The sequence below is a fragment of the Sminthopsis crassicaudata genome, chromosome 3 (assembly GCF_048593235.1).
Source record: "Sminthopsis crassicaudata isolate SCR6 chromosome 3, ASM4859323v1, whole genome shotgun sequence".
In the NCBI taxonomy this organism is placed as follows: Eukaryota; Metazoa; Chordata; class Mammalia; order Dasyuromorphia; family Dasyuridae; genus Sminthopsis; species Sminthopsis crassicaudata.
In genome coordinates, this window is record NC_133619.1 from 77,332,405 (window position 1) to 77,351,469 (window position 19,065).

Genomic DNA, 19,065 nt, shown 5'->3' on the forward strand with positions numbered 1-19,065 from the left:
GAAAAACCCACCAGAATTTCTGCCTATTTCATAAATGATTCATATATATTTACTTCATTTCAGAAGTAAATATCCTGGCCAAATCTATATAGCTTTTACTTTAAGCATTTCCAGAGGTTATTTCAAGAAACTGCTCTGTCCCCATGATGATCACCCTTATTTAGGTCTCTGAAGTTGATACAAAATCCCTGCAGTAACATATCCTATTTTTTTTTCTGTCTTCCCATATTTGTAAACTGAAAACTAAATTTGTCATGCTCTCTATTGAGTAAGATTTTTAAATATATTAAAGGTCAAAACATTAAAGTAGTAGATTAGATAACTAGGATAAAGATAATAGTATTGGGTCATTGTGATTGATCATCTACCTGGCAGCATATGAAAGTATTTATAAGAACTCATGGTGTAATACAAGCTGTTTAAAGTAGAATAATATATTTTATTTTATAATTTACTTTAAATAAAATAAACTCCATATCTTTAAAAATATATTGGCTAATATTATAACCTCTGAGTGTCATCATATTACATTGATCCTTCTTTGATTTTGTCTTAAGACTGACTGTACCTTATGCCTTTTATTTACAAATAAATAAAGCCTTTTCTGTATATTTTCACAGATTCTATTAGCAGAGCATCACAGACAATGGCCAAGTGTGTGAAAGCTGTAACTGAGGGTGCTCATGCAGTAGAGGAGCCATCCATATGCTGAAACATCACACACAATGAATGGAAACCCAGTTTTGCTGCAAATAGCTAACAAAGACAAAATTATGTTGTGATGATCCCATAGAGGTTCATCACTCTATAAAAACAGTTTGAATAATGTAATATTTAAGGTTGTATACACCAGTACTTGGAAATTATATTCAACAAAGAACTTACTGTATCGAGAAACATTTATGCATTTGAAATGTTTGGTTGTGTACAAATGTTGTTAATTGCATAGTTTATTAAATACAAATATGGATATTCTTTTGTGTGAGAGCAAAGATTCAATAAGAAGTCTTTGTAAAAGCAAATACAAAGAAAATCCTGAAAACGAGAAGTGAAGTTTTTGTTTTATCTTCATGTGTCAGTTAGATTTAATACAGAGTTAAAATGTGGGGGCAGAGGTTTAAAATTTTCTCTTTCTAGGGCTAAGAACTCTATATCATGGGCAGCTAGGTGGCGCAGTGGATAGAGCACCAGCCTTGAATTCAGGAGGACCCGAGTTCAAATGTGTTCGTTTTAGGCAGTTTTTATTGGTTATTCCTAAGAATTTACATTTACAAGCTTTCTTGACACCCACATTGTTCTTCCTACATTGGTTTGATCTTATATGTCTGCTTGTTGTGCAGCATTTTATTTTTCTATAATAAATTTTTGCTAGTGTGAGGGAAGTAAAGGAAGTTACAAGAAATAAAGAAATTGGTACAAATAGAAAAATAGGCCTGGAATAAAGCAAGTCATAGTTTAGGAAATACAAATTAAACTCCAGTTGTGATCACATCTCATTATTTAAAGTCCTAAATCAACTGTGCCATTGGAAAACAAAGCCATCAGTTTTCATAATCTTTCGTTGTCACAGCAAAGAAAGTAAAAGATAAGTTACAACAGTTGATTTGAAAACTAATCATACTCCAATTTCAGAAATGCCATGAATAGTTAGTGTATATTTGAGAGGGAAAAAACACTTGTATTTTAAAAGTTTGCTCCTTGTTGCCTATAGTGATAAAGACCATGACACCTAGATTTGAGAAGCCATTGATTTTCCTAATATGCCAGACATATACCCTTTGAATTATGAATTATCAGCCCTATTGCAGAAAACAAAAAACATCTTTCTGCAGAGGAAGCTCTCTTTGCTCTCTATATTAATTTTGTTCACTTGATATTATCACTTCAAATTTACCCAATGTAAATCTGAAATTGTTATAAATTATGTAAGTGAAATTTAAATTTTATTCAAAAATCTTTTCTAAACTTCATCAAAAAATGTAGTGAGATGAAGAAGAAAGTCAATTTTATAAAAGAACATGAGAAAGGAAAGGGCTGCCCCCAAATGAATGTTGGCCTGGTAGTATGGAAATCTGGAGGAATGAGGAGGCTTGATTCCTAGCTTTTCCCTCAATTCATGAAACCCTTTACCTCTGAGGCTTATATTCATATGTAAGTAAGAGAACTGGGCTAGAGCAAACCAACAGCAAAGCCTTTAGGCCCCATTTCCACTCCACTAATACACACACACCCCATTAAGAATGGTTTTTATATTTTAAAATTACTATGTTATTTTTGTAAAACAAGTTCTCGAACCCAGGATTGGAACATCTGGAGTCTAAGGTTCTTTTCAGTTCTAAATCTATTATTCCTTGGAAGAGTAAGACTTATCTGAGACCCAAGGAATGGTATTAAAGACAGCTCTGTGGTCATAGTGGTGCTGAGGACCTGGGTATGTAGGATATCCCAGGATACAATCGGAAAGCCTAGCTACACGAGGTGGGGGAGGGATCCTCTCACCTTTAAGGAGGCTCTTTCAAGGGGACTTGTGATTGCAGTCCTACCTCAGGTGGAAGTCTCTGGGAACCCTCTTTTACTGTATATAATCATTAAGAAAGTCAAGATTATATTTCCCCCATAAAAAGATTTGACTGTACCCCACCAACTTGGCAACTTCCTTGTGAATTTAGCCTATCATCGCATTTATTCTATTATAGCTAACTCCTTTTTGGAATTAGTTTGCTTGTTAAGTTTCACAATAGCTAACACCTAATAGGACCCTAAACTCCTTTTAGGGTTAGCCCCATAATTTCCTACTTGCAGCATTTTGAAAGGAAACTTGCTTTTTCCCTTGTTAATTGCTAAAAACCCCTTTTTTACTAAGATGGTTTTGGAGTCAGCCTGCTCTTAGCCTTGTAATGAAATCTTTGCCCTTTGATTTGGAGAAAGTCTAAGCCTACAGATTCTTTTCAGATAATCCAAAACATCCAACAACATACTTTTGGAGTATCACCTTGTATCCTTTCAATGATTTGGATGGCCTGATATGGGAAGAGTCTGTGCCCTCTAATCTAACATAACTAGTTAAATACTGGACAAATCTCTTATTCTCTATTTGCTTTGCTTTCTTCAACTATAAAATGGGGCTGTTGTGATAATCAAATGAGATTTATAAGAAAATGCCTGATATCACAGTAGGTACTAAATAAGTTTAGTTCTTTCTCTCACTTCCCTTTTGTAGGTATTGTTTTATTTTAGCCACATTGCAATTTTAAGTTATTTAAAATCCCTTGTGGGCTGTGGTGAAAAGGAGAAGGGAAAGTTGGCAGGAACTGCTTAAGAGCATGTTAAAATAATAAAGGTCTCAACCTAGCTTTTCTGCCTCTACAATTGCAAACAGAACAAAAAGAAATACTCTTTTATTATTTATTTATTACATGGACAAGCACCAGATTAAGCATTTATTATACATACTTCTTTGTAGAGAGAGAATTTATTGCAAAAGTGAACAGAATATTGTTAATTAGAAGGGATCTTAGAGATCATCTAAGCATTTTATGAATGATAAATATGAAATGACTGTCCCAAGAAAGGTCAAATCAGGTTAACCTAGTTCTGTTACTATAGCATCCTCAGGGGCATGGAAATGATTTTATTCTCATGTAGAAATCCTTTTCAAATATCCATTGTAATGGAGTTTTACCTGTTTCACTGAATCTCATTGGTAGGGCAGTTAAAAGGGAAACTTCTATATTTGCCACTCTGGGTCTCATAGGAGCTCAAACAGTGGGAGCTCTGGAAAAATGTAAATACTTGATTTATTTTTCCAGCAGAAAACCTTTATGTCGATGCTAGCTGCCAGTTTCATTATGGTCACCGAAATAAATTGCTACATCAGTCTTCATGCAACCTAGGGGAGGGAAAGAAAATAAAGCAGCTTAGCAACTAAAGGAGTTTGAATGTGTTTTAATAAATTAACACTGTGTACATAACTTCTGTTAAGATGTCAGTGGCTGTCATTACAAACCCTTATCAAAGGGGCATTATGCAACTATGAAAAACAGAAAAACTCAAAAGATTCCATGGATAACACATTTTAAAGGTTAATCCCTTCCTTGAATATTTTTTATAAGCCCTTGTGTTTATATTATGATTAAGCTAACTTGGGCTTTAGGGAATATGTGCATGGGAAATGCCTTGAATCATCATTATTCATTAAATAGTTATTGAGCCCCTACAATGCTAGGCACTGGGGGAGATAAAAAGATGATTAAGACCCTATCTTCAAGTCTCCTGTCCTCAAGGAACTTAAATAACAGTCAGAACTAGAAATATTTACTGGAGCAAAAATAGTTAGATGGAGGGGAGATGGATCTGGAAGAAAGGAAGTAGAAAAACAGGATCCTTGGGGGTCCAAGGATGGGTATGGGCAGCAGTTAAACTAGCGGTATGGACCTGAAGAAAAACGAACTTAGGAGCAAAGAATAGAGGTCTTTAGGGAGCTAGGGGTGACAGAGCTTCCAAAGAAAAAGTGAAGGCATGTGCCAAGTCCTGGAAATACAAAGAAAAGCAAAAAAAACCCCAAAAACCCCCCTCTCAAGCAGCTCCCAGTCTAATGGACAATATGTAAACAACCTTACAGATAAATTGTTCATAATCCCAGAGACAAGACATTAGAATGAAGGGAAATGTATCATCCGTGTGTTGGCTTTTCCTTGGAAAACGGCTCCTCAGGCTGGTAAGCATATGTCCCAAACATGAGACATACACACACAAATACAAAGAATGGAATGTTTCTGCTTAAATAAAATGCTATGTAAGTTCGGATAAAATTGTTTAGAACAAGAAGGATAAGTGACTTCTTTTTATCTAAAGTTAAAGAGAATTAAAACTCCCTTAACATTTCCTTAAAAAGTAGATAAAATAAAAACCCTTTAATAATAATACTGATGAGGTGAGTGAATGAGTGAGATCCCTTCTGCTCTGAGACGCAGATTCAGGAGCGAAAGAATTCCCTAACCCCAAAGGCTGTGGCAAAAACAACGTTTTATTTTACACTAAGAGGTTTTCCCCTTAGTGGGCCTATTAATGAAGAAATATTTTTGCAAAGAATGACTGGCAAAGCAAATCTTTAAAAAGCAAATCTGGTGTGGTTTGAATTGATAATCAGACCAGGATTTCTCAATTGAATGAAAATTTAGAATTTTCTGAATGAGGATGTGACTTCCCAAAAGATCAATGAGAGTTGATTTGCCCTTGAATAATGTTGCTTTTCTCATCCTAGGAGGATGGGCCCTAGATTCACTGGAGCCTGGGAAGCCCTGATCTCTTCTTCTTTTGCAGATCAAAGGGGACATGGTTTCAGTGATTAATTTACACAATTTTTACAGAGTTCACTTGTGTCATTTCCCCCCTCAAGCAGTTACCCCCAAATTCATTTGGGGAAAAAGGGTGAAGATCTCAGACTTTTGTAACTTCTTTTAGCTGAGAAGGGTCTAGAGCTGTCCCTGATCTCATGGAGAGTTCATGCTAGGAGGGGAAATATGAGATCTGAAGACAGCAGCTGCGGCATCCAACGGATGTTGATGATGTGTGTTCCCATCAGTTGCCCCATGATCTCCAGGCTGCAGGAGCAGTTGAAAATTTGCAGCTTGAAGCCTAGAGGAAACAAATCTCATGAGCTGTCTGAAAATGCAGGGGGCGAATATGAGCAAAAAGATAATGAGAAGTGGAGTTAGTATAGGGATTAGTAGAGACCATAGCCAGGAACCCCACCCAGAGGAAGACTTGGGAGGTGTGTGTAAGGAGTTGTTCATGAATGTCTTACCTCCAGCCAGCTTTCACTAAGATTCTCTCAATGCAAAGCTCAACTTCCTTTGAATTGTTAATGTACATACAGGCAGAAGCGTTGACCAGGGCACAGACACACCTGCTAGAGGCGAGGAGATAATCTAAGGCCATTCAGTTATCTACAACCATGTTAGCCAGAGAATCCAGGGATTCTTGAATCTCCAGCAGAGAAAGTGAAGTTTCATTGGCCAGAGGGTTGATTGTGGCTGTCAGATTAGAGAGAATGCTTTCATGTTCTAAATATCCAAACCAGGGAACTGGTTTCTGTGCCTTTAATACCCCAGAATATTTTCCCAACATCCTTGCTAGAATCTCTTTGAAGGGGTGGGGGCTGTGACTGACGTGCTGGCATTGTATGCTGTGAAAGGAGTACTCAAGTAGCCCAGGGTACAAGACCCATAGTTTTAAAAAAGGTCAGCACCAGGTAGAGAGAATTACAGGTGGGGGAAGGTCCCAGTCAGAGGCATTCCTCCTATCAGGCCTCTTAAAGCATTAAGGTGGAATGGAGGACTTAGTTTATAGAGAAAAGCAAAGCATCTCCCTTAGGGGCACAGGTGGTACCTGAGGTCAGGTTCTGTAGCAGCCTCCTGGTAGCTCCTCTCCACAGATGATTGTAGTCACAAAGCATTCTATCAATCAGAATGTCAGTTTTCAGGAGGTTATGAAGAAGCTTCATGGAAGGTGCTGTAGAAGCATTGTGGGTGAGTTTGCCAGGGTAATCTGGAATGGATTCCCCACAATTACCCTCTGGGGAGGTGCATCATAAGTGTACCTGGCCTGTGATCCACCTGTGCAGTTGGTGCAAGTCGCTGAGGTGAAATTGCGGCAGGCCTGAGAGGGGTCACATTCACTTGCACCCACAGTGTTGGTAGTACAGGTCAATGGCCCCACATTTATGAATGTAAACATGGCCATTGTGGGCCACGGAGACATCCATTGTCTTTGTAGTGTGGTGATATGAGATCCTTCCCAGCCAGAAAGCAGGGGACAGTCGGGTCAGGGTAATTCCCCTGGGGGTCGGTGTCCAGGGAGGAGATGGCAACAGGTGGGAATGGGACCTTTGCAAAGAATGCAGTAGGCCGCATCTGTGGCCCACCTTGGGGGTGGTGATGGCATACCCAGCAATCCTGGACACCCCTATTCCCCACAGACTTCCCTAGTCTGACCAGGTAGTTGTCACCCACTGGTGAAGGCCCACAGAGTAAGACCAGGAAAGCTGGAGAGAGAGTATCTGGAGTAGAGTTCTCATGATGAGGAGGGAAGGAGATTATAGGTAACTACATCGTTTTTCAGGTCCTCTAGGGGACTATCCTCTAGCGCTATCATCACTCTGTAAGGAGCTGGACAAGCCAAAACGAAGTGTGATCTCGTTCAGCAAGCACTTTGTCACTTCCTGAGCCTTCTCAGTCCTGGAAGGAAAAGCTTCTACCCACTTAGTGAATAGGTCAACAAAGACCAAAAGCAAAAAACCTCTAGGGAGAACATATGCGTGAAGTCTATTTGCCAATCCTCACTGGGTACGTGCCCCTTTTCTAAACTGGCTGCCGGAGAGACAGAGGCTTAACAGCTCCCTCAGGATTCACCTGGGCACAAACTGGGCAGGCCTGGCAAACCTGTTTGTGTCTCCCAGTGAAAATGCCTTTCACCGGGGATTGAAGAGCATTCCTCCCCAGGTGTGTAGCCTGATGAAGACCAAAGATCAGTTTCCACTGACTTGCCTCTAGGATTAAGAGGTGGTCTTGAGGGCATCTGAAACCAACCAGAGGGAGAAAGGATGTAACTCCTTTTCCCTGTGTGAGGGAAAGAAAATCCTATCCAAAAATGACTTCTCAGAGACCTCTCAAAGTAAAAAGCAAAAAAGTTTTTATTTAACAAATTCTCATAAGAATGAGCAATTCCACCGTGAGGAGGGAAAGCAAGAAAGCTCACAGTAGAAGGGCTAAAGAACTAAGGGAAGATATACAGTTTTTATAGGTTTAATTGCAAAAGGTTTACATCATGAGTTTGGGGAACATTAAGAGATAGGTGCCCCCCCTTCCCCACCAGTTAATTGAATGTCATCATATATCTCAAAAACTAAACAATTAGTAGCCTAAACATAGATAGCCTGGACAGACATAAATGTCATCAAAAAATCTAAGCAATTCGTAGCCTAAACATTGAACATACCTATGCAGGTCACAGAGACCTAGAGAAGATAGAATACAGAAAAGGAATTTAACATTGCTGTAAGTTCTTCACCATATTCTTACTTCATACTTGCTCCACACACCTGCAAGGACATTTTCCTGTGAACTATAGGAAGGGGTAAAAGAATCAGGGAGCTGGGGGATTCAAGGTGCCATAGTCAAGGGTAAATGGGCAGCAGCTTTAGCAGTTAAATTTGCAAGCCTGTTTCCCTTATCCTGAAATGAATCTCCCTTCTGGTGTCCTTTACAAAGTATGACAGATCTCCCTGGGTTCGTGGACAGCTTGCAACAGATGCAGAATTTCTTCTGCATGTTTAATGGGAGAATTCTTTGCTGTCAACAGACCTCTTTCCCTCCATATAGCCCCATGAGCATGCAAACTATGAAAAGCATATTTGGAGTCAGTATAGATGTTACCTCTCCTTTCCTTCCCCAGTTCTAAAACTCTGGTCAGGGCAATGAGCTTAACCTTCTGAGCAGAAGTCCCCGGAGATAGTGGCTCATCCTCCAGGGTACTATGAAGAGTCACCACAGAATAGCCTGCCTTTCTCTCCCCATTCTCAAGAATCTGTGACCTATCTGTGAACCATTCCCTGTCTGGGTTCTCAAGAATTTCCCTTAAGTCAGATCTACTGGAGGGCACAGAATCTAGAGCCTCTGTGCCATGTCATCCCTAAACTTTTGGGCCAGATCCCAGATTCTCTTTTTCTCCTCTATGGTACAACAGGAGGAGATAATGATATTAATGTCTCCTCAGGAGATCGAATTGGAGGGCAATGGCTTTAAACCCCTCAATATACTTGGTGGGTCCTCAGAGTATCTATCTAGTATCTCCTTAATTTGGGAAAGATCCGACATGGAAAGGGGCATCTACACTCTAAGTGTTCTTCCCCAAGGGTTGGCAACTTCCCTCAAGGGGCAGAGTTTAGGAGAAGTAACTAAATCAGGATCTGGAACAGGAGCCACAGCTGAATCAGGCTCTTGGGGAGGAGAAAGGGGAGCTCCACTCTCAGTATGAGAAGGATTGAGGCTTGGGGGCTGGGCAGACTTAGAAGGAGGTGAGAGGAAGTGGGTGGAGGAGAAAGGGATCCCACTTCTCCTGTGAGAAGGGCTAAGGAGTGGGGGCTGGGTGATCCCAGAATCTGGCTCCAGAGGAGAGAGGAGTCGGATATTGTGGGACCCAAGGTCCTGTTTTTGATAAGGGGATGGTTTTGGAGGGGATTTGCAAGCCTCCACATGAGGGCTGCAATGGAGAGCAGATGTTTCTCGTTCCCCTAAAGGAGTAAAAAAGAGGGAATCATCTAAAAAAGTTGGTTTCTATCTCCAGTTCTGCTGCATTAAACTGATCTGTGACATTCAGCAATTTTGCCTTAATTTAAGGTCTTGAGACAAAGCCATGAAAGCTTGAACATAAGGAACTTCAGTCCATTTATCTTATCTCCTGCAAAATAAATCCAGCTCTTTAATAGTGATGTAATTAATTGACCCGTTAATTGGCCACCTTTCCTGGTTGTCCAAGGTATATTGAGGCTAGGAAGCATTGTAAAAATAAATGAGCTTTTTTGTTTTGAGATCTTTCAAACTGAATTTGTCCCTGTTTTTTAAGAGACAGTCTAAAGGAGAATCTTTAAGAATAGAAGAAGTAAACTGTTCCATTTTTGCCACAGGCTTTTCCAGTTCTATAGCTTTCCATTCTTTGTAGGTGTCCCTAGAGAGAGAGAAAGATATGACAAAAACTTTCCCAGGTTAAAGGGAATTTTTGTCAAGTCGCAGGAATTTTCTGGCCGAGTATCCTTGGTCAAAGAATTCTGCTTGGGCATAAAGCCCCAGACAACCCAAAATGTTCCTGGGAGTTTGGGCTATTCTTGCTATAGAATAGGCCAGAGAAAGGGGGGCTTACCTCAGCTGGCTCTCGGGATCCCTGTACGGGCCACCAGATGATGAGGTGAGTAAATGAGTAAGATCCCTACTGCTAGGAGACACAGGTTCAGAAGCACAAGAATTCCCTAACCCCAAGAAGCAAAAAGAAGATTTACACTAAGAGGCTTTTCCCCTTAGCAGGCCTATTTCTTAATGAAGAAATATTTTTGCAAAGAATAACTAGCAAAGATCCACTTTAAGAGCAAATTTGGGGCAGTTTGAATTGATAATCAGACCAGGATTTCTCAATTGAATGAAAATTTAGAATTTGCTGAATGAGGATGTGACTTCCCAAAAGATCAATGGGAGTTGATTTGCCCTTGAATAATGTTGCTTCTCTCATTCTGGAAGGATGGGCCCGCTCTCTAGACTCCTTGGAGCCCGGGTATCCCTGATTTCTTCTTCTTTTGCAGATCAAAGGGGACATGGTTTCAGTGATTATTTTACACAATTTTTTTCAGTGATTTTTTTTTTACACAACTTTTACAGAGTTCACTAGTGTCAGTACCATAAATAGTTATTCAGCATTTTACTAGGCCTAAGAAGCCTACCTAACTCAAGTTCCCTTGTGAAAGTCAAAGGCAAGACTATCTCAATTCTGACTACCAATCCTGAATTTTGAACATAAAGAATGTTTGTGACTTTTAAGTACATGTAAGAGACATTATTTTCATAACATTTTAACGTTTATAATAAATGTAAACTTTTACAAATTATATCAGACTAATTTGCTTGCCACTGGCATTTCCAATTTATAATTTCTAGAATGTGGCCCTTTGAGACAATCTATATCCTCAAGTCATTTTGCTTTTTAAAATGCATAATTTTGTTATTTAGTTTGTATTTTCAGAGCTCTTTAACTGTGTTGGCACATTTTAAAAATAATCAAGTTGGCAATAATATAGACTCGTAAATTATAACATTTTGGAAAAAGGCAAGCAGTGGCAGATGTTCTAAGAATCACAAGTAGTTGATGTGTTAATGTAGTTTGAAAAAATTTGGTACCAAAAGATTTGCTAAAAATACAATTGTAAATCTTCTATAGTATCATTTTTATTATTGATGAACACAATGAACAAATATTTTTGGGGTACCTAGGCCTATAAGAAGAATGTATAGAAAGAGAAAAGCTTATAGAATGCCTCAAATGTGGTCCTTCAAATTTTGAAGGTGGTAATTAGCATATTACTTGTTTTCTAAATAGGTTCTTTACTGGAACACAAGGTTTTACAAGTGGAAAAAATGTTAATGTTTTGAAAATAAAAAGCTTTAATAAAATAAATAAGTAAATAAATAAAAAAGTTCTTTATATTTCTTTCATTCACTAGCACATGTAAAGGATTTGTGATTTTATTAGTATGGATATTTCCTCAAGCAATTCTCAATCCTCTAGGATTGTAAATGGTCTGAGTCGTTCTGTTACCAAAAAAATCTATCACTTAGCCTGGCAAGAGACCTTTGAACTGGATTAGGATTGTACTCAGAAAACAGACCTGTTACAATCCATCACCCCTCAGCCTGTCTATACACACTGAAGACTTCCCTCATTTGATAGAATCTGTGTTTTGTGCTTTAGGGCCCCCAAGTCATCATTTCATCATGCTGAGAAACCTGAAGTGAGTTAAGCAGTAATAATCTCACATTTCTATAACACTTTATAAAACACTTTTCTCATAGCAATCCTGTGAAGGAGCTAGAACAGATAGCATCCTTAAGGTTATTGAGGCAGAAACTGAGGCTCAGGGGCAAATGACTTGCATAATGTTACAAAGTTAGTACATACAACAAATAGGATTGTCCTAATATCTCTAGGGCTCCAAGTCTAGAGTTCTGTAGCATTAAACCAAGGTTATTAATTAGCTTCCATAATATGCAATTTCTACTGAACATTGATTAAGTCTTCAGTAGAGCACTGTACTATGTGCTTGGGAGATACAAAATTTACCTAAGACATGGTCTTTGTCCTAAAGCAACTTCTTGTTGTCTAGTCAGGGAGATAAAGCATAACACATGCTAGCTAAAAGGAATGAGAGATACAGAGTGATTTGGTAGTTTAGAGAAGGAAGCCAGGACTTCCATGAACTCTGAGGGTTTCAGAGATGGCTTTAAAGGGAAATGACTTTCAATTAGCTCCTGGAAGAAGTCTAGGAAGAAAGAAGCAAATAGTATGGTTTAAATGAGGTAGTTAAAATTTTGATAGTTATAATCAGCAGAATATGAAAGGGGGTTATTTTTTTAGCCAGGCTTTTCCATTTAATATACACTCAAATTTAAGAGGCATCAAAACTCTCCATATTTGCTCTGGTATTCGGTTTTAGGATTTGGACTTTTTTTTTTTTTAATTTTATAATTATAAAAAATTTTTTGACAGTATATATGCATGAGTAATTTTTTTAAATAACATTATCCCTTGTATTCATTTTTCCAAATTTTCCCCTTCCTCCCTCTACTCCATCCCCCCGATGACAGGCAAACCCATACATTTTACATGTGTTACAATATAACCTAGATACAATATATGTGTGTAAATCCCATTTTCTTGTTGCACATTAAGTATTAGACTCCAAAGGTATAAGTAACCTGGGTAGATAGACAGTAGTGCTAACAATTTACATTTACTTCCCAGTGTTCCTTCTCTGGGTGTAGTTGTTTCTGTCCCTCATTGATCAACTGGAAGTGAGTTGGCTCTTCTTTATGTTGAAGATTTCCACTTCCATCAGAATACATCCTCATACAGTATTGTTGTTGAAGTGTACAGCGATCTTCTGGTTCTGCTCATTTCACTCAGCATCAGTAGGATTTGGACTTCTAAGGCAATGCATCAAATTGCAAAATCTGAGTGCCATTTCCTCTGATATAATTGATCAGATGGCCTATACCACGTCTGAATCTATTGTGATCCTACATGACAAAGATTTGGAATTTAGGGAAATAGATGAACTTATGTAGAATGAAGAAAAAAGAACCAGCAGAACAATACACATAAAGACTATAATAATATAAATTAAATTAATTAAAAAGCCTACAAACTCAAATTAATTTCAATGATCAACTTTGGTTCCTGAGGACAAATAATAAAATAAATGAGACTACGTCTCTAGGACCAGAGCCAAAATGGTAAAGTAACAGGAAGAACATCTGAGCTCTCCCCCACACCTCCTCCACAAAGACCTAGAAAGTGCATGAGACTGAATCCCGATCAGGAAATTCAAGAAAAAAAGTTACAGTGAGTCATTTTTCCAACCCAGACCAACATATCAGAACAGAGAGGCTTGTGGACACTGAGTCAGGGTTTGGCCAGGTGTAGTTTGAGCATTCCAGGAATCAGATCAGAAGAGATCTCCCATGGGAACAATAGCCATGCTAGCACTTATTTACCCAGTTGTAGGTAATGGATCATTAGTGGACTGAGGAAGGCACTTGTGCCCAAGATAAGGAGTGGGACCCAGGTCACTTATATACTGAGGAAAGAACAAACATAGCAGCAAATTCCTGCTGTGTGGCTGACTCCAAAAGAAGCATAGAGTTTTAGCTTCAATCTCCAACCCAGTTTAAAGTTTGTAGAGGAATCCCAGACCAAAAGAGGAGTTTCTGGCTCTGTTACTGAACCTGCAAAGCTTCCAACTGATCAATAAATGATTGAAATCAGCAAAAATTTACTAAGGCTTCCAACTAGGGGCAACACAAATAGGAATATTACACAGACTCAAAGCCACATAAGGAACATACACAGTTCAGAACTGGGGAAAAAGATTCAAACATTTCCCTAGATCAGATTGCTTTGGGAACACTGAAAGATTTCAGATCCTCAAACCTAAGCTATGCTTACTTACTTAACATGTTAGAATAACAGAACATCCATTACTTCCTTTAAAAAAAAAAGAAGAAGAAAAAGGTTGGTTCTATACATTTCTTGGAAAATTTCTTGATTGACTTTATATTCTAAGTTCCTGTTGCCTTGGAATATTTCAGAACCCAAAAGATGATAGGCTTACAACCAAGAAAATTTAAATAAAATATTATCAACAAAAAAACTATAGCATCATATCATAAAGATTATATGCAATGGCCAGGCCATATCTATGCCAGAAATTCAGGGCTTATTCAATATTAGGAAAAGTATAAATTTAACTGATAAAATTAATAACAAGATCAATAAAAATCAGATGCAGAAAAACTATCAATTTATATCAATAGATGCAAAAAAAGTTTTATCAAACACCTATTCTTAGTTTTTTAAAATTGGAAATCATAAGAATAGACCCTTCCTTAATATTATTATTATTATTTATTTATTTATTTTTGGCTGGGGCAATTGGGGTTAAATGATTTGCCCAGGAAATGATTAGCCAGGAAGTATTAAGTGTCTGAGGTCAAATTTGAACTCAGGTTCTCCTGACTTCAGGGCTGTTACTCTATTGTGCCACCTAGCTGCCCCAGAAGTAATTATTTAAAACCAAGACATGGTATTATCTGCAATGAAAATAAACTGAAAAAAAAAAAATTAGTGGTCTTTCCCATTAGACTCGTGGACAAAGTAAAGATATCCACTGTCAGCACTACTTTAAAGAAATGTTAGCTATAGAAATACTACAGAGAGAAAGCAAAAGTGAGAGTGAATGAGTAAGAGAAAGACAAAGAGACAAAGAGGTTGCATGCATAAGCCAAAAATTAGCACTTTTTGTAGAGAATAGCCATTCAACTAAAACTTTAATTGAAATAATAAATAGTAAAATTTAATATAAGGTAGAAAACAAACTCATAAAGCATCAGCATTTTGATACTGTATTGACAAAATCTAGTAGAGACAGAAAAATTCCATTTAAAATAACTATAGAAAATCTTATACTTGGTATTCTATGAGCAAGATATACAGAAGTAACATAGGAAAATGATTATAAAACAGTCTTTGCACAGACAAATTTGAAGAATTAGAAAAATATTAATTGTTCCTGGTTAAATAAAGCCAACATACTGACAATATAACCTAAATTAGTTTATTTAGGCTCATACCAATCAAACTTCCAAAAGAATACTTTATATAACTAGAAAAAAATAATAAAACTAATCTGACATTACAAAAGATCAAAGGAACTAATGAAAATCAGAAGGAAGAAATGGGATCTAGTAGTACCAGATCTCAAAACATCCTACTAAGCAGTAATTATTAAAAACATTTTGATAATGGGTAAGAAAAAAAAGACGTTGATCAGTGGAATATATTGGGTACATGATAAAAAGAAGCAAATGAGCAGAGTATTCTAGTTTTAGAAAAATTCCAAAGATTCCAACTATTGAAGCAAAATCTCACAATTTATCAAAAAAACTGTTGAGAAAACTGGAAAGCAGTTGGGCAGAAATTAGTTATAAGATATTACACAGTATGCCATGATAAGTTCAAAATGAGTACATGCTCAGACACAAAGAATTCATTACCTCATAAACAAATTAGAGGAACAAGATATTATTTGTCACATCTATGGATAGGAGAAGAGTTCATGACCAAACAAAAAATAGAAAGAAATGTTCACAAAAGGTAAAACAAACATATAAAATTTAAAATTTTTGCCCAAATAAAAAATCCTTGCATCTAAAATTAGAAGAAAAACAGGTAAATGAAGGAATCTTTGCAGCAAGTTTCTCTGGTAAAAGTCTTATGTCCAAGATTAAAAAGAAAGGATTAAAATTTACAAGAATAAGATCCATCCCTCATTGATAAAGGGTTAGAAGAAACAATATTCTGAGAAAGACATACAAGCTATCAATAATAATAAGGGAGAAAAATAACTAAATCAAAAATTAGAGAAATGCAAATTAAAACAACTTTGAGATACCCATCAGACTGGCAAATTGACTATCAAAGAAAGAGGCAACGTTCAAATATAGAGAAAAATATTTACAGAAGTTATTTTATTTTATTGTGGTAACAAAGTCTTGGAAATCATTGAAGCATCCATTAATGGGAGAATGGCTAAGCATATGAATATGATGGACTACAATTACGCTGAAAGAAACAGTGAAGAAAACAATTTTAGAGAAACTTGGAAAAATATATATATGAACTCATTCATAATTAGATGGACAGAACCAGAATAATTTGCATAATAACTATGTTGCAAAGATACAATTCTAGAGGACTCACAAATGAAACATGATATGCAGGTCCTGACATAGAGGGATGGACTCAAAGAACAGACTAAATTTTTTTTTGACATATTCAATGTGGAAATTTGTTTTGCATGACTATATATGTTTGTAACAGGAATTTCTTTTTCTTGCTTTCTCAATGTGGGACAAGGGTAGAGGGGTAGGAGAGAGGTTTGGTGAAAGGGGAAGATGGTTTTAAAATAAAATAAATTTTAATTAAAATAAAAAAACAAATAGAAAGCTAAGTGTTTGAAATTTTGCATATGTTATCAGACATAGTTATTTGGGCTGATTGATTTGCTTAATCAATTTCCCTTAGTTTATGGGATATGAATTATACTGAGAAATTACTATGATTTAAAAAAAAAAACCACAAAAGGCATATATAAAACTTTTTAAAATAAGTATATATGGGTCTTTGTGCAGACTTCTGTTCCTTAGAGAACATTTGTTTTCTACCACCAAATGCCAGCCTGTACCTATCTATCTGTACCTCAGAGCATCATACTCTCTTTCCCCTGAAGTAGTTTTCATAAAAATAAAGTTTTATTTTCACAAGCAACATAACAAAAATAGGCAGGAATAGGAAGAGAGCAAGGCAGAGTTCAATGCAAAAGATAAAAAAAATTAGAAAATGTCAGTAAACAAATTATTTTTGTAAATATTAGGATGTTAGGAGCTATCAGAAAATATATTATGAACACATGATTATTAGCTGGTTTGTAAGGAAATGAGACTTATTGGTATATATTTCAAAGGGTAATATCTAACTGAAAGGATATCATTAGAGATTCTTTCAAATTTTCCCATAATCTCTCAGAACCTATAAACAACCCCATTGTTGTTAACTCCATTAAAATGAAAACATAATCTCAAATGCTGTGCTTTAGAAATGTAATCATAAAAGATATTTCTTTATATATACTTTATATAGAGAGATATCTCTATATATACCTAAAGAAATAGCAGAGGGGCAACTAGATGGTGCTGGGTAGAGTGCTGGCCCTGAAATCAGGAGGACCTGAATTCAAATTTGACCCCAGACATTTAACATTTCCTAATTGTGTGACCCTGGGGAAATCACTTAACCCCAAATGCCTCAGAAAAAAAAAATTAGTGATGAATAAAGGGCGCTAGGAAAAACAAAACTAGCACAAAGTTATAAGAGCCTTGACTAGTTGCCAACATCCCAAGGAGACAATTCTCTAAAGGAATAGAGCAAGGGAATGCTTTTCAGACTTGTATAATCCTACTCATTCATCCTCTCCTTCATCTAGCCCTTAAATTGCCATCTCTATCATCAAAGTCTGATGTCTATTCTCCCGTTTTCCCCAGGTATCTTTCAACCAGCTTAGAACAAAGCAGATTGCACTCTTTTTATTTATTTATTATTATAGCTTTTTATTTCAGATTGTACTCTTTAGGACAAACACCTTTTGGCAGGAGAATCCAAAACACTCAGGATCTACAGCAAAAGGAACAAGTCAAGACCATACTGTCTGCTACTATCTTTTTTCTTCCCAAGTCTTATCAATCACTATTCTCTTCTGTTCTCTATTTCAAAAGATGTCCTTTGGACTCCTCTCTATTGTGGGTCAATAAAAAGATAGCCATGTGGGGAGTTGGGTGATTTAAAATTCCCTCACCTTTAACCATAATCTTTTCTTCTATCTCTTTTGCCTTATTACTCCTAAACTCATTCTTGGATCTTATTATCATCTCAAATCCCTACATCCATTACTATATCCAAACCATCATCCCTACTCTTGATTTGCTCTCCTTTCACAGTCTTGACTTTAGAGATAATAATTTCAACTACATACTCTTACCCTCCTGACATTCTTATCAGTTAAATTTCTATTCAGGGACATCCCCACTTATCTTTCTTTTCTGCTTTTCCCCCAGTTTGATGGATGCTGCCAAAGGAAGAACTACAAGTAGGATGATGGGTCCACAGCAAATTCATGTTATCCAAGTTTAACTAGGCCTTTACAGAAATACAGCAATGCTTTTAGTAGTTCTAGCTTGATTTTTATCATGCTGCACATAGCAGATGTTCCAAATATTTCCCTTTCTCTTCAAGAATCTTATATTTTTCCTTTTTTGGCAGGTGATTTTTTCTAGAATTTTTTTACGTTTTTAAATGTTCACATGTCACCATCCTGCAAGATTATCCATTATAATCTTTCTTTTCTTCCCAATTTTATGCCTCAAAACCTTTTTTGCAACTTCATTTAGCTAGTTTTTCTTTTTGATGAGTTCAACTTCACTTTAGTGTGTGAAGTACATGAAGGTACATGAGAGATCTTAGGATCATTGAAAAAGGGGAAATGAGTACATGCTCCATGTGTAGGGCATTTTTCAGTTAAGATCTTGTGGACAAAATCACCAGTATGTACTCAACCAAATTCCCAAACTAATCTTTCTTTTTTCCTGGTGAATGAGAATAAGCAAAATAAAAGGCTGTCATCAGAGAGCTATAAGTGTGTGGGAGCCCAATCAAAAGGTTCTTCCCCTCCTTAAGGCCAGAAAAACGCCTACCTTCCAGCCTCCTAAATCTTGTGATTCATCAGAACTGTTAGCTACACAGAAAACCTCTGATTGCTGCTTTATCCATCACTATCCACTTTAGCTCTGTTTTCCAAATCTAGTTCTCACAGGTCTCCCCAATTCTCTGCCTTCCTTTCCCTTGTGTCCTTTGATCTCTGATAATCTGTAGTTTCACTTACCTTAGTCTTGTGTAGATATGGTCATACTTTTGACCTCACATCTTTCATGATCATCTTTATGATCAAGATTCTGAATTTCTCTGTTAGATCACAAGCTCCTTTCCCTTCTCCTAAATCTTCCTACCATTACTTTCAGTCACTTTAACTCTCTCTTCCTCCCAGAATACTAGTCCTGTTCTTCTTTTTCTCTACCTTTAAAAATTTGATCCTATGGTAAATCTTATGGTAAAGTTCAGGTATGCCTTGTCTTC

At 37.0% G+C, this 19,065-nt stretch overlaps 1 protein-coding gene and 1 long non-coding RNA gene across 3 annotated transcripts in view; one reads left to right on the plus strand and one right to left on the minus strand.

The window, feature by feature from the left end:
- Window positions 1-1,042, plus strand: part of NDUFS1 (NADH:ubiquinone oxidoreductase core subunit S1) — a 29,482-nt gene extending 28,440 nt beyond the window's left edge. Inside the window, 1 exon segment of the mRNA XM_074298947.1 lies at window positions 621-1,042. Coding sequence (XP_074155048.1) covers window positions 621-712 — 92 coding nt within the window. The 3' untranslated portion in view covers window positions 713-1,042.
- A 332-nt stretch (window positions 1,043-1,374) lies between these two features.
- LOC141560553 (uncharacterized) overlaps window positions 1,375-19,065 on the minus strand; it is a 49,482-nt gene continuing 31,791 nt past the window's right edge. The window contains exons 3-4 of one of the 2 annotated variants that reach the window (XR_012487744.1): window positions 6,391-12,839; window positions 1,375-5,637 (exon numbers count right to left, since the gene is read on the minus strand). This is a non-coding gene — a long non-coding RNA (uncharacterized LOC141560553). Of the gene's footprint in view, window positions 5,638-5,806; window positions 12,840-19,065 lie in introns of both variants that reach the window. The other variant, XR_012487743.1, reaches the window with a different exon arrangement.